The sequence below is a fragment of the Melanostigma gelatinosum genome (assembly GCF_949748355.1).
Source record: "Melanostigma gelatinosum genome assembly, chromosome: 1".
Taxonomy (NCBI): Eukaryota; Metazoa; Chordata; class Actinopteri; order Perciformes; family Zoarcidae; genus Melanostigma; species Melanostigma gelatinosum.
Genome location: NC_136634.1, coordinates 17,319,329 through 17,335,167, shown reverse-complemented (window position 1 = coordinate 17,335,167; position 15,839 = coordinate 17,319,329). Strand labels below are relative to the sequence as shown.

The following is a 15,839-nucleotide window of genomic DNA, read 5'->3' as shown; positions in this document are numbered from 1 at the left end:
AGTGCTCAGTTTTAAATGCTTGTTAAGCCAAACAACAAAAAATAACTTGGCAGTATTCAAGTTGTTGACCTGCTATCCCCAAATACAATTTGAGCCAATGAGAATGAGCCTCAAGAGCTCCCGAAATGCACCACTGACACCAGAATAAATAGTCCAATGACAATAGTTTTCACTGTCACATCCTTCCCCTTGTGCCAGTCTATCTGACAGCTAAAAAGAGAGAGAAAGAGAGATGTACAAAACAGTGAGAGGCGGCAGAAAACAAAGACCCAAAAAAGGTAAAAGTTGGTAGAAGTGCCAAGAGGAGGCTGATATGTGGGATGCCACATATGCAGCTTGAGGCAAGTTAGATTTAAGACTTTTTAAAGCCACTTGGAATGAAACTTGAGACCAACTCTCCAGCCCAAATTAAAAGGGAAAACAGTTTTGTGTTTCTTAGGATTAGTGTCCATATACCAATTTGCACTGTGTACACTCAGCCTCACTTGCATGTGTGATTCCCCTGCATTCATTCTCAGTACGAGTTTGAAACACGTACTGCAGAAAATACAACGTGCCGCTTATTCATTGACTGGTACCAGTTGCAGCCATGCTGCGCAACCGTGGTTGAATGGCCGATTGTCATTGAATTTGAACTTCCCCATGTCGTCGCGAGCTTGCAGACAGTGTATCTGCTCTGAGCATCCCGGCCTCGAACAAAATACCAGAGTTGTTGTTTCCGCTATCCTGATCTGATCTCTAATGAAAGAGACATTCGTCAATTATCTAAAAGAATTGTCGCAATTATTTTTGAAATTTTCAATTGCAATGTGAGAAAAAAACTCCATCTTCCTATGTCTGAGCATTTTAAAGATTGTTTTCACCGATTAAGGCCACTTTTTAGATGAATGAATTCAACAGCTTTTAGGACTTTTTAAGGATCAGCAGACACGCTGATAGAAGTCTCATTGAGACCAAAGTCTTTCACTATTCAGCCATCACAGTTTGTTAGCCCGAGTGATTCTCATTAAAACCACATTTCCCACAATCCTGTTTCCTGTTGGACAATTTCAGGAGACTTTTGGTGACATTGATGAGATTAAGTGACCTGTGTGTGATTGTAAGGAAACCATTTTCCTTTAGTGGGAAACTGTGTGGAAAACCAGAAGAAGTAGGATTGGTCAAAGTGATCAGGCTTTTAAGAGAAACAAAATCAAATCTGTACTTACAGCTAGCTCCTCCTCTTCCTCTCTGTCACTGTGCCACACACACTCTTCATCTGTGGGTTCCACTGTTCCTGTGACAAAATCTCTTCTCTGTGACACACATTCATCACAGCAAAGTTAATCATTTTAGAGAGGCATTTGGGAATATTAGCATGAAATGCATATATACACACGCATTCATTCGATAAGGCTGAATTATTCATACATACATGCATACACACACAGATCGACACACACGTGCGCGCGCAGACAGGTGCAGCAGCATTACAGCTGACAGTCTTCAGTGCAACTAGGAATGGCTGAGTTCTTGTCACTAGCTCTGGAAATAGCCTTGACTGACAAAAGTACAGACGACTACTCGTTATAGCAGTTTTCAATTTAGCACCAAGGATGCATCCTCACTGACATATCAGACCAGAGAGACACACTTAACCACCCACTAGTGCAGGGAATTCAAGTGATTATTAGATATTTGGTCTCTTAACAAATAACAGACATTGTAAGTTGTCTTTTTTCCACTAGCTTTTACTCTGTTTTCATGAACATTAAATTAGCAAAGGAAATGTGAGACATCTGGTGTTAGTCAAATGAAGTAAAGATAAAAAGTGAGTGTACCTTGTCAAACAGTGGCTGATAGAGGGCCGCGTACTGTCGCTCTCACTCGTGGACCGCCTCGTAGAATTTGGCCTCTATGTTGGCACACTGCACCTGTAGCCTTTTCAAGGCATGCACTCGCCTCTTCACTACTTTGGGAAGCATGCTACGAGAGAAGAGAAACATGAGAATGATTTTAGAAATTATTCTATCATCAATGATTGAAATTGACAATCATTAATCCGGTAAAGTGGCGAGTCCTCCACCGAGGTGGTTGGGAACCACCAGATGATCTCAAGATGTTTCAGATCTATCCTGCTCTAAATGAAGCAGTGATGTCATGAATCAGTTCATTTACTATTTCACACATGCAGTCTGAGATTTATTGCCAGCTGTCTTTTTTTTGCATTTGTGTTTAAACTGTGTGATTATGTAATATTCATTAACGGTCCACGTACCGAGCTCTGATTGGTCAGTGTGTATTTGAAGAAAAGGAATTAAATCACACGTTGCTGAGGGAGCAGAGGGGCAGAAAACGATCAGAAGGCATTTCATTGGTGATATTTTGTCTTCAACAAATAAATGTTGGAAAACAATCACTTGAGTCGTCTCGTTCCATGACCCACAACTGTTCCATATGGACCAGATGGAAGGTAACTGAAGATGGAGTAATGATACACTATTTTATTAGTTTAAGGGCTTTTGTTACCCACCAAGTTGCAGCGAAACCGGATGTTCCTCGTAGAACCTGTCTGAATGGACTTTTATCTGTTCACCTTTTTTTCTGGATGGTTCTCCTCTGACTCATCTCCCGAGTCAAAACCACACCCACTAATGCATTGCTGGTGAAATCCAGGGAACTGCCATTACATGTGAGGAGAACTGAGTTAACACTATCACACTGGATTAGTATTCAGGGTGGACTTAACGGAAATATAGCATCGACTGTCCTGTGCAATGGTTGGGAGTACTCGACATTCTCTGGTAAAAGCTTTGGATGGGACATCTTGGCAGGAAATTTGGAATAATGACAATGAGGGTAGAAATTACAACAAAATTCAGACATCAGTCAGAGTGAGAAGTGATGGAAGTAAAAGTAGAAAAGAAGATGTTACTTTCAGATTAAGGTTCGGACATACAGGACTCAATGACACGTTATACACATCATGAAAAAGACAGAGTGGGATAAATGTGAGATATGCAACTGTAAAGAAACTGTTGAACATGTGCTGATGGAATGGAAGAAGTTCAGGGTGGAAAGAGAAAGACTGAAGAACAGAGTGGTAGATACAGGAAGGGAGTGGAGCATCAAAGGACTGTTAGAGACAGGGGACAAACAAGTTCAGTTTAAAAGGGCTTTATTTAATATGTGAATGGAACGGGTTTAATATCCAGAATATAACTTCAATATGAAGTTTATTTCTAATTTTTTCATTTTATTTATAAATAACATTGTGTTTAAATGATAACTATCATAAAGTCATGATGTTACACACTCCGGTCCAGTAGGTGGCGCCTTAAACATTGGTTTGTAGTCCGCCATTAAACTGAAAGAAGAAGAAGGAGACGGAAGAAGAAGGACGAAGAAGAAGAAGAAAGAGGAGAGGAAGAAGAAGAGGACTCATCTCCTGGCAGCCTATAAAGCTATTGAAGTTAGCTTAGCATGCTACCTGGAAACAGACGGACGGGGACGGAAGTGACCAACACAGCGCTAGTCAGAGCTTAATGAGAGTAAACCGTGTTTTTAACGGAGTTCGTCTGGAGGAAAGCTTTCTGTGTTTTAGTGAAAATGTCTAAACTAGAAATGCTGAGATCTTTACTCAACCAGCGACTAACTGCGGCTGGTGAAGAGATAGTTAGTCTGTTTGAAAGAACGATAGCAGAGTACGAGGAGGAACTCGCTCGTTCAAAAGAGGAGAATAAGCGACAACGGGAACTTCTGGACGCTGTTTTCAACCCGGAAGTCCGGATACAAAGAGCACGTGGGTTCACTTTATTTCTTCTCAGTTCTCAAACACTGTTCATGCTCCGGCTGATAACTTCTAATGTAGTTTGGAGTGAGACTCTGTTGCAATTCGTCGTTTTCGTCTTCTCCTGATTTAATACCTGCAAACGTGTCGCTTTTCTGCGAAATAAGCCGTTTTGAATCAAAATATATCATCCACGTGAGTCGTCTAGATCCGTAGAGTTTTTATTTTTTTGGGGGGGGGGGGTCTACTGGCCAGCCAGCGTTTCTCAGATTGGAGTGAGACGAGGAGAAAATGTGATGTCGTGATCTTCGCAATAAAACATATTTGATGCGACGTGTCGCGTCTTGGCCAATCAGCGTTAAAATGTCTACACAGTCTTCATTTCCCTCCGTTGAAGTTCCGTTACCGTTCAGACTTGCTGTGTTACGTTAACGTCCACTGCATGCGGAACTTTGTCAACGGATAACGCTCATCATTATCAAGATTTAGGAGGAAAAAGCGTAACGTGACGAAACATGAAGCCCCCTCCGTGTTCTGGTTCAGTCCACGCGGTCACTCATTAACATTCAATTTAATTAACTTTTTTTAAACTCAAAGTAGAATGAGGCGATTTCGTGGAGATAATAACTTGAAACATGAGGCCCAGATACTGATGAGATGATGTCAAAGAGCTTCGTGTGTGCGTGTGCGTGCGTGTGTGTGTGTGTGTAGCGCAGCTTGACGCTGGGATGTGAGTGGAGCTGGGCCTGGATTAAGGTGGAGGTCTAAACAGACTTGAAGAGAGAGCAGTACAGCTTCCTAAATTAGGAAATTAAATTCCTTTTGATTTAAACTTCAACCAGCTGATTCACCCTGCTTAATGATGGAAGAAAGAGAGCAGGGCCTCTTCTCCTCTGCATGCTTCTTCTCCTCTGGAACAAGGAGGGGGGCTTTTTCCTTTACCTTTTGTTTAAGAAATTTTGAACATAACAGTATTATGTGTGTGTGCTCTTATAACTTATAACTAGTTGAATCGGGTTAGTCGTGGGATGTTGTGTAGCAACCTGCAGGAACAGCACCTTCCCCATCCCTGAGACTCCAGGACTCCCACACACAATGTGGCCCAACCCTGGCTTGTGTGTGGGAGAAGATGATGCGTCCTTGTGCTGGACAAGTTCAAATAAAGTGTAAAGATACAGGGCTCACAAAACACTGAGAGGAGAGATGCATATACGGAGCCCTGACTTTGTCTGTTGCTCGGGATACTTAATCAATTCTTGTGTTTTGTGAAACCATAGATCTTTCACCTCTTATGAGTTTGCATGTATGCTGATTTGTTCTCTCAGGTTCTAGATGACAGGAAATATTTCAACTTAAAGTACAAGTGTGTTTTCTTTGATAACACCACATGGATTTGGCAGCTTAAAATGGTTCATATGTTCATGTGCACATAAGTTGATTACATTATTGTATTATCTGGTTCTAGTGATACTCTGGAAGTGTATGTCTCCTCAATTCTAGAATGTCTTTGTAACACCTCTGTGTGTGTGTGTGTGTGTTTACTGTTTTCCTGCAGACGTCCAGCAGCTGTTGTTGGTTAAAGAAGAGGTTCCCTCTGAGCAGCAGGAGTGGAGCTCCAGTCTGGACCAGGAGGACCCAGAGCCCTCACATATTAAAGAAGAACAGGAGGACCCAGAGCCCCCACACATTAAAGAAGAACAGGAGGACCCAGAGCCCCCACATATTAAAGAAGAACAGGAGGACCCAGAGCCCCCACACATTAAAGAAGAACAGGAGGACCCAGCGCCCTCACACATTAAAGAAGAACAGGAGGAACTCTGCATCAGTCAGGAAGGAGAGCAGCTTCAAGGTCTGGAGGAGGCTGATGTCAAGTTCTCATTCACTCCTGTGAAGAGTGAAGATGAAGAAGAGGAAGCTCAGTCCTCACAGCTTCATCAAAGACAAACTGAACAGATGGAAACAGAAGCTGATGGAGAGGACTGTGGAGGACCAGAACCAGACAGGAACTTGGATCCAGATAGATATCCAGAACCAGATACTGATGAGAAGACTGGAGAATCTTCTGACACTGATGAGGGTGGTGAATGCAAGAAGACCAGAGAACCTCAGTCAGGTTTAAACTATGTGAGACCTGATGAAGTCCGTGTCAGTGATTCAAGATGTAGCGCTGGTGAGAAACGTTTTAGATGCTCTGAGTGTGAGAAAACATTTGGCAAGAGACAACATCTGAAGATACACATGAGAATCCACACAGGAGAAAAACCTTTCAGCTGCTCAGTCTGTAAGAAATCATTTAACATTCGTTCAACTTTACAGATACACATGAGAACCCACACAGGAGAAAAACCTTTCAGCTGCTCAGTCTGTAAGAAATCATTTAACCAGCGTTCACATTTACAGATACACATGAGAACCCACACAGGAGAAAAACCTTTCAGCTGCTCAGTCTGTAAGAAATCTTTTAACGTTCGTTCAAATTTACAGATACACATGATAACCCACACAGGAGAAAAACCTTTCAGCTGCTCAGTCTGTAAGAAATCATTTAACCGACATTCAAATTTACAGATACACATGATAACCCACACAGGAGAAAAACCTTTCAGCTGCTCAGTCTGTAAGAAATCTTTTAACCAGCGTTCACAATTACAGATGCACATGAGAACCCACACAGGAGAAAAACCTTTCAGCTGCTCAGTCTGTAAGAAATCTTTTAACGTTCGTTCAACTTTACAGATACACATGAGAACCCACACAGGAGAAAAACCTTTCAGCTGCTCAGTCTGTAAGAAATCTTTTAACGTTCGTTCAACTTTACAGATACACATGAGAACCCACACAGGAGAAAAACCTTTCAGCTGCTCAGTCTGTAAGAAATCTTTTAACCAGCGTTCACATTTACAGACACACATGAGAACCCACACAGGAGAAAAACCTTTCAGCTGCTCAGTCTGTAAGACATCTTTTAACGTTCGTTCAACTTTACAGAGCCACATGAGAACCCACACAGGAGAAAAACCTTTCAGCTGCTCAGTCTGTAAGAAATCTTTTAACCAGCGTTCAACTTTACAGACACACATGAGAACCCACACAGGAGAAAACCCTTTCAGCTGCTCAGTCTGATGTAATAGATTTGTGCGCAACAGATATCTAAAGGTCCACATGAAAACACACACAGGAAACGATCCCCTTTAGCTGTTCTGGTTGCAGTAAAGTTTCCGTTTGTGATAAAAGCTTTCAGCACGAGTCACCTCTGAAGTTACACATGATTAACCGCGGTTCAACGCCACTGATTTCAATTCAAAAAGTTATTCACTGAATGAGCGCCAACTGTACAGTTTGAAATAGTTTTGATGATTATATTGATGATTGATTTGATGGTAATGTAAGTTTAAGACGATGGTTTTACCTGCATCTGTGCACAGTATATTGTATTCAAATGATTTCATCAATAAAAAGAAAAAGGTTTGTGTATTTCACTGGTTCATAGTTGTACATAGCACACTTTGTTCCTCAGGATTAAATCCATCAGTGACTGGAGTGTGACTCAATAGTTCTTTATCTTACTTGGCAGTTTGCACTCTTTGCTGCTGCCATTACTGGTATACAATTGTCATCTTGTCTGACACAAACTCATAAAAAGGTCCTTAGAAAAAGCAATCTACACATTCTTTGGAGTCACAAACCAACAACATCCTGATCTCGATCTATAGTTCCTTCCAGTTGATTAACAGGCCGACACATTCCTGAATGTGTTCACAACTTGTCGATACTTTTTTAGATTGCCGGTGGCTTTTCTTGATTGTACCGTCATCTTATCCTCATCATTGTGCTCCCCAGGCCTCTTGTTCATGTGTATGAGCACTTTTACCAGCTCAACTTTAGGTAACCATGAAACAGGCCCCACCTTTGACTTCATCACACAGCTCCAACACAATATATCAGGATTGGTGCGGCAGCAAAGGGGTTGGACCTGATCACACCCGGCCCTCATACATTGTGTTACATAATTCTGTTTGGAAAATACTAAAAATAGTGCGGAATGAAAAATCCATAGAGATTAAAACAATAAATAAAATGTCAGTGAATCAAAAGACATCAAGCTAAGTGATGCAGATCAATCAAAGAAAAACACACTTTGTTACGAGGGAAAAGTCAATAGCTCAATCATAGTTTTATTTTATGTCACTCTCACACGGAGCCATCTAAAAGATACATGTTACAGGGAGGAACGGAGACAGAGCTCCAGTATTTATCCCACTATGACTACGTCCTCAGTGAACTCATATAAGGGAACCTCCAGGTTTAGAGGAGCAGGTCCCTTTCTTATCCTTCCTGAAGCATCGTAGTGGGAGCCATGGCACGGACAGTAGTAGCCTCCGAAGTCTCCGGCGTTGGCGATGGGCACACAACCCAGGTGGGTGCACACACCGAGGACGATGACCCAGCGGGGGTTAATCACTGTCCTTGTCATGCTGGGGGTCACGGAGCTCCGCCAGATTCACACCCTCCTCTGCTGCGATTTCCTTCTCTGTGCGGTGACGGACAAACGGGCTTTCCTCTCCACTTGAAGGTCATGTTTTTGCCTTCAGGGATGTCAGCGAGCTTGATCTCAATCTGCGATAAGGCCAGGACATCTGCTGATGCGCTCATTGAGGAGACAAACTGGGTGACCACCGTCTTGGCGGCATACACACCAACCACAGCGGTCGCTCCAGTGACGAGGTAAGAGAAGGACCTTCTCGCCTCGCTGCTCTCCTGGGAGGACTTGTTGGGGTCCGTAACCTCGGGGCGACGGTTGTCTGTAAAGTCAGGAATCTTGATATCTGTGTGGGCAAGGCGGATCCCCCCAGGAGCTGGAGAAGAAACACAAGATACAGTTTTTAAAAGGCACGAGCAGTTAATGGGCAAACTAAAATATTTGGTATCTTACAAAAACAACATTTAAAGTAATGCTTCCCTGTCAGTGTCCTCCTACTTTAGGCTCAATTACTAGTAGATATAATAATGACTAGATGAATTGATCATGATTTGAATGGTAAGGACATTTATAAAGAAACATTTGGGATTAAATGTACACTGATTAATATCGTGTGTCCCTAAGCATTAGTCGTTATAGAAATGAAACCAGAGTGACTTTTTTTTTTTTAATTGTCTCATCAATCGTGATTGCTTCCCCCAAGTACAATACAGCACATCAGATCTGATCAGGTCTAGATCTACAAATCATGATACTGTCAGTATAGCTGATACTAACAATTGCTTATTTCAGTCCAACCTGGAGATATTCAGGTTGCCATCACTGAAAACCAGCACATATTCACATCTGATGAGCTGGAACAGTGACATTTTTCTTTCTTTCTGTCGATCACGTGACAATGTTTCTATCAGTCGGTTAACCGACTAATAGAAAAAAATGTTAAATTGGAGGCAATAAAACCCGAACTGAATAATAATAACTATCTGTAGATGAGTTTTTTTCTTCTGCACAATAACCAGTAATATACGTATTATGTAACACAAGAAGACCTCTCACCTGTATTGGCGTGTGAAAGCTCAACACAAGTACAGTACAGGGTCACATGTCAAGATCGATGTCATCGCTGTAACTGGTGTAAAGTAACGTTCGTGTTTCTGAGCTGTTAAGTCTCCTTGGTCTATATTTATACACTTAAGACTTTTTAACCATATTGACCTTCTGTCAGGTTACAGATGTCAGTTACAACACAGCTATTTACAGCTGGTCAGAGCAAGTTATTAGTACTAGCGTTAGTCTGGAGACATAAACGGTAATAAAATAGAGAAGCATAAAATGTACACGCTGTTAAAATGAACATGTTAATTCATCAGTATGAAGTCAGTCTATTACGTTGCATCGTCACATCAGTACCACCGCAAACTCCGCCCGCAACGTTATAAAGCCACAAGTCGGCCTTACCAGCAGAAGGCACCAAGTCCTTGGCAGCAGAGGACCGCAGGCTTTTAAATGTCTGTTTTGTTGCCTGCAGGCAGTGGTGTATAAAGTACCCAAAAGCCATACTTGAGTAAAAGTAAAGATACCTTACTGGAAAATGACTCCAGTAAAACTAAAAGTCACCGATTAGAACACTACTTGAGTAAAAGTCTTAAAGTATCTGATATTTATTGTACTTAAGTATCAAAAGTAATTTTCTGACATTAAATGTACTTAAGTATTGAAAGTAAAAGTACAAGTAAATGCTGTTAATAAAAAAGCAAAGGGTCAGAATTTTGGTCAGTGGGCGAGCACGTGACTATCATCGTGACTATCATAACATTTAAATATATAACGGACAGAAATACCGTCGGTTTGTGTTCTCTCCGTCTCCTCGCCGTTGGCTTTAAAATGGATTTTTCGGGGGCGTGGCTATATTGATCCCTCACAAAACGCTGTATCGTTGGCCTTTCCCTCTGCTACTTTTCAAACGTTTACTCCAGAGACGAAGGACATGGTGTCACTTCCTGTCATTGATCATGTGATCTACCCTAACCCCCACAAGCCTTCTCTGACCGCATACTTGCTGCCCAGCAGTGCGGTGTTCTCAGGGGGGTTTAGGATAAACACTCAGCTCAAGGAGCTACATGATTAGCACCACTATCACTGACACAAAAGTAATAACAAGAGTAACAAAAACACTTTTATTAAAAAAGTAAATTATCCATACTGACCTTGGTGTCAAAGTCTCCCTCATCATCATCATCATCATCTTGCTCCTGAGACACAAAGACAAGATTTAAAGGAACCCCTGGTTAACAAAAAATATAGCAGGACTGCTGCTATTATTATTATTATTATGATTATTATATACTGTGTAAACAGTGATGCCCAGCTGTCTGGCACAGCCGATCAAACTCAGTGTCTTTACTAACCTCTTCGTCTCCCTCCTCCAGCTCCTCTTCAAACTGCATGAAGAACACAGACGAGGTTAAACAGTGATGACCAGTTTAGCTTATATGTCCTCAAAACATCCCATGTTGTGGCTTTTTCAGTGCTCAAGAGCAACGTCGGCGTGTTAGAGGAAAAACACTCACGCTCTCGTCATCTTCCAGGGCCTCTCCGGTGAAATACAGCACTGCTCTGGGAACTATTCTCTCACGGAAGAAATGCCCAATCTCAAAGTCTGTGGCTAGGGTGAACTCAGAGTCCTCGTCCTATAACATGAACACATAAAGACCTGTTCAACACCGCTACAAATCCCATGGATTTATGGGAACAGAAGAAGACATAAAATGGGGTGCTAAAAGCGCTATATAAATAAAATGTATAATTATTATTATTATTATTGTGCTAGCAGCAACTGGCCAAGCCAGTTAGCCGTGAATGCTATTCAGAGCTATGAGCAGAGAAGATCAGCTTTTTCTGAAGTCTGCCAGTGGATCCGAACAGCGCAGAACAGTGTGAAAGAATCCATCATCACCAACTGGTTCTGAAAGGCTGGGATACTATGAGATTAAGGGGACAGCGCAATGAGGAGGACAACGCAAACTCATGGGCGGATTTGCCCCGGTTCATGATGTGGTGTGTCCAAGGACCCAAATGCAGACTCGTTTTTCCCAGTTTTTTTCCCAGTTTTTTCCCCAGTTTTTTTCCCCAGTTCTACAAAACTTGTTCTACAAAACTTGTTCAAGAGTTTTTTTGTGTGCGTGTTTTTGAGTGACAGAAATAAATGTTTTGTAGAACAAGTTTTGTAGAACTGTAAAAAAAACAACAAAGAAAAACGAGTCTGCATTTGGGTCCTTGAGCACACCACATATATGATGTAAAACGTTCCAGTGAGTGCAACTTCCTGGACACAACCCAACATCTGCCAGCATACTGGCTGCCTACACGCAGCAGAGGAACTGCTGAATCTGACACAGTTTTGGAGTCTGCCGCCACCTGCTGTTGAATTCAATGACCGTTGGTAAAACCACATGACATGCACGCCAACTTGTTGCCACAGCGCCTGCAGATGAACTCAGCCATGTTGACTGTCAAGCAATTATCTCTGTGTGTGTTTCAGTGATTCGGGGTTTGCTTAAGGAGTTTATTTAGAGAGTTACCGCTATGAGAGACGAGTTTAAGTTTGACTAAAAGCTTTGAATGTTAAATTTAGAGCCCAAAGAAATTCAGTACATTTTGTGTGCATCTATTTCTGTGTGTTCTCACCTTTGACCGGGTTAAAGAAGTTGAAGAAAGAGTCGTTGGGGACCTGTTTGGTAACCGTGCGGACAGTGCCACGGCCTTTATCCTTCTGCTTCTTCTTAATAGTTTTCACTGTCACATCCTTCCCCTTGTGCCAGTCTATCTGACAGCTAGAAAGAGAGAGAAAGAGAGATGTACAAAACAGTGAGAGGCGGCAGAAAGCAAAGACCCAAAAAAGGTAAAAGTTGGTAGAAGTGCCAAGAGGAGGCTGATATGTGGGATGCCAAGTCAAGAGATGAATATAGAAAGAGTGAAAATAAATGTCTTACGCAGCACACCATCTCTACTTTATCCTAAACCTCAACATCATTTGCGTAGAAGCCAGTTCAACCATCATGACCGTGTTTCTCTCACCCTTCACAGTCAATGATCTCTGGCCCCTCGAATGAGAACGGCTCCGCGTCATCGGGTTCTGACTTCATCCTGTAGACTTTAGTGAGGACTGCATTGTTGAAGTAACCATTGGACTCAAAGTGGAACTCTAATGTGAAACTCTGAGGGGGAGACCAAGATAGACAATTTTAACTCTCTCGAGTTTATCAACTTGGAATGATATCAAGTCGTTGTTATAACATTATGAAACTGACCATTGGGTGTCCTGGCTCAGAAAACTTGACTTGAATATCTTTCAGGTGCTTTAGGATGGGCTCGTTGTGTTCCTGGTGGAAGATAAACAATCAGATCAGAGACGCATGAAACGCATTCAGAACAGTGACATGTGTATCAATCATTTAAACCACATCAATTACTTTGTGTGTTGTTTGACTCGACAGTTTTGTGTTTCTTAGGATTAGTGTCCATATACCAATTTGCACTGTGTACACTCAGCCTCACTTGCATGTGTGATTCCCCTGCATTCATTCTCAGTACGAGTTTGAAACACGTACTGCACAAAATACAACGTGCCGCTTATTCATTGACTGGTACCAGTTGCAGCCATGCTGCGCAACCGTGGTTGAATGGCCGATTGTCATTGAATTTGAACTTCCCCATGTCGTCGCGAGCTTGCAGACAGTGTATCTGCTCTGAGCATCCCGGCCTCGAACAAAATACCAGAGTTGTTGTTTCCGCTATCCTGAACTGATCTCTAATGAAAGAGACATTCGTCAATTATCTAAAAGAATTGTCTCAATTATTTCTGAAATTTTCAATTGCAATGTGAGAAAAAACTCCATCTTCCTATGTCTGAGCATTTTAAAGATTGTTTTCACTGATTAAGGCCACTTTTTAGATGAATGAATTCAACAGCTTTTAGGACTTTTTAAGGATCAGCAGACACGCTGATAGAAGTCTCATTGAGACCAAAGTCTTTCACAATTCAGCCATCACAGTTTGTTAGCCCGAGTGATTCTCATTAAAACCACATTTCCCACAATCCTGTTTCCTGTTGGACAATTTCAGGAGACTTTTGGTGACATTGATTAGATTAAGTGACCTGTGTGTGATTGTAAGGAAACCATTTTCCTTTAGTGGGAAACTGTGTGGAAAACCAGAAGAAGTAGGATTGGTCAAAGTGATCAGGCTTTTAAGAGAAACAAAATCAAATCTGTACTTACAGCTAGCTCCTCCTCTTCCTCTCTGTCACTGTGCCACACACACTCTTCATCTGTGGGTTCCACTGTTCCTGTGACAAAATCTCTTCTCTGTGACACACATTCATCACAGCAAAGTTAATCATTTTAGAGAGGCATTTGGGAATATTAGCATGAAATGCATATATACACACGCATTCATTCGATAAGGCTGAATTATTCATACATACATGCATACACACACAGATCGACACACACGTGCGCGCGCAGACAGGTGCAGCAGCATTACAGCTGACAGTCTTCAGTGCAACTAGGAATGGCTGAGTTCTTGTCACTAGCTCTGGAAATAGCCTTGACTGACAAAAGTACAGACGACTACTCGTTATAGCAGTTTTCAATTTAGCACCAAGGATGCATCCTCACTGACATATCAGACCAGAGAGACACACTTAACCACCCACTAGTGCAGGGAATTCAAGTGATTATTAGATATTTGGTCTCTTAACAAATAACAGACATTGTAAGTTGTCTTTTTTCCACTAGCTTTTACTCTGTTTTCATGAACATAAAATTAGCAAAGGAAATTTTTTTGTTCAGAACTTAAAAGCAAAATGAATACAACAGTCTCAAGTGAACTTATAGAAAGGAAAAAGTATATGGTCCTGGCCAAGGGGACAGCAGAACGTAATATAAATCAAAAACAGCTGATAAATGCATTTTACAGGACAGGTGGCAACATTAAGGCCCATCATGATGATTTAGTCTGAATCTACTGCATGTTGATCATATGGCCGACATAACCTCACTGATAATTATATCATTGTTTATAGTAACTGAGGTTAGCTTTAGTTTAGAGCAGTGGTCCCCAACCACCGGTACCGGGCCGCACAGGAAGAATAAATATTATATTATTTCCGTTTTATTGATTATCAGAGTCTGAAGGAAGTTTTATTTTGAAAAATGACCGGATTCTCTCGCAATTTCATCCGCCTGTGCCTCTTGACATGTCAAGACGCTTTGTCTCGGTCACAACTCTGCTGGTGTTTTGGATTCAAATCGAGGCTGAATATCCTGAGATCGCCACTAAAGCACTGAAAACCCTGCTTCCATTTCCAACATCCTCTTTGTGAAGCGGGATGTTCTGCAGTGACAGCAATCAAAACAAAATGGCGGAGTAGAGTGGACATCAAGAACAGACTTCGGGTGTCATTGTCTCCCATTACCCCCAGATGGGGTAATGGGAGACTAATGGGAGGGCTGCCACCGATTCAGCAATGTTAAAAGGATAATTTGTGGAGTTACTTGCAACAGCTTAAACTTTTGTTGTGACTTGTTGCATGTATGATTTTAAATATCTGCAAAGCAACAGACAAAATAATTTTTTTTAATATACAGTGTTGTATCATTACTGCTAATGGGTCATAATGTGTGGAGTTTTGTGAAAACTGCCATGGAAAACATGCTGAACACTGGACTAGCAAATAGTGAATTCATAGAATAGAACAGAATAGAATAGAATGCTGGATGGAACTGGAACACAGCTGAGTTCTGGGATTAGAATGTTGAGGTGTCATCTTGTGGATGAAGCCCAGTGCTCCACAGAGGACAGCTGGACAGCTCTGAGGGAAGCCACAGGCAAAACCACTCCTCAAAATTTCTTGTAAAGTATTTTATTTTATTTTATATGACTGGTCAGACTCCCTGTTGAGGTGAAGGTCTGTCATCTGGCAAATTGGCAGATGAACTTGCAAGCTTTTCAACCTCACTTCAGGCTTCCGGTGTGTCCGATGTCGGCTGCTGGGGTCAGATACCCTCACCAAACTCCTGTCGTGTAAACCAGGAGCATATCTGACCTGTAACTTTGGATTCAGAATAGACTTTGACTGCTACCACTTTTCATAATTTGGCTCACGATGTTTGGTGCCACTATTATAATTGAAGGATTACCAAATCCCTCCTTGAATATCAAATTGTTAGCATTGATTATTTACTGAGAGTAAAGTACAGTAAAACTTAGAGAGCTTTGCTTAGAGGAGGGATATTTTGAAATATAGTATTTATAATCATACAGTTGTAAAATAATGAACTAACTGTGTAAAATGTTGGCATTTACTCTAACCTCCTACATTAGGACAGTGTTTTCATGCTGTCATTCACTCACTCTCTGTGCTTTCTCTCCTCACAAGTTTCTATGGATCATTGTTATATCTGGACACTGGTCTTGCCTCTAACGTAGTTGTGACACATGCAAGAGTAACTTCCCTGGTTGCCCTGATCGTGACAGTGAGCGTGTACTGTCGGGGAGAGGCAGTCACGTATCTCCTGAGTGAGAGTC

General features: G+C 41.7%; 1 protein-coding gene and 1 pseudogene across 2 annotated transcripts; one reads left to right on the top strand and one right to left on the bottom strand.

The window, feature by feature from the left end:
• Window positions 1-2,445: 2,445 nt before the first annotated feature.
• Window positions 2,446-6,923, top strand: LOC306784952 (uncharacterized protein; the record flags this gene model as incomplete). The annotated part of the gene is made up of 3 exons (XM_079279153.1): window positions 2,446-2,452; window positions 5,325-6,554; window positions 6,916-6,923. The coding sequence occupies 3 exons, from the start codon at window positions 2,446-2,448 to the stop codon at window positions 6,921-6,923; spliced, it is 1,245 nt and encodes a 414-aa protein (XP_079135279.1).
• A 1,098-nt stretch (window positions 6,924-8,021) lies between these two features.
• LOC306784942 (cytochrome b-c1 complex subunit Rieske, mitochondrial-like) lies at window positions 8,022-10,238 on the bottom strand (annotated as a pseudogene). Its single transcript has 3 exons — window positions 10,221-10,238; window positions 10,091-10,154; window positions 8,022-8,625 (listed from the first exon to the last, which is right to left on the bottom strand). The product of its transcript is annotated as a cytochrome b-c1 complex subunit Rieske, mitochondrial-like (transcript).
• Window positions 10,239-15,839: the final 5,601 nt, after the last annotated feature.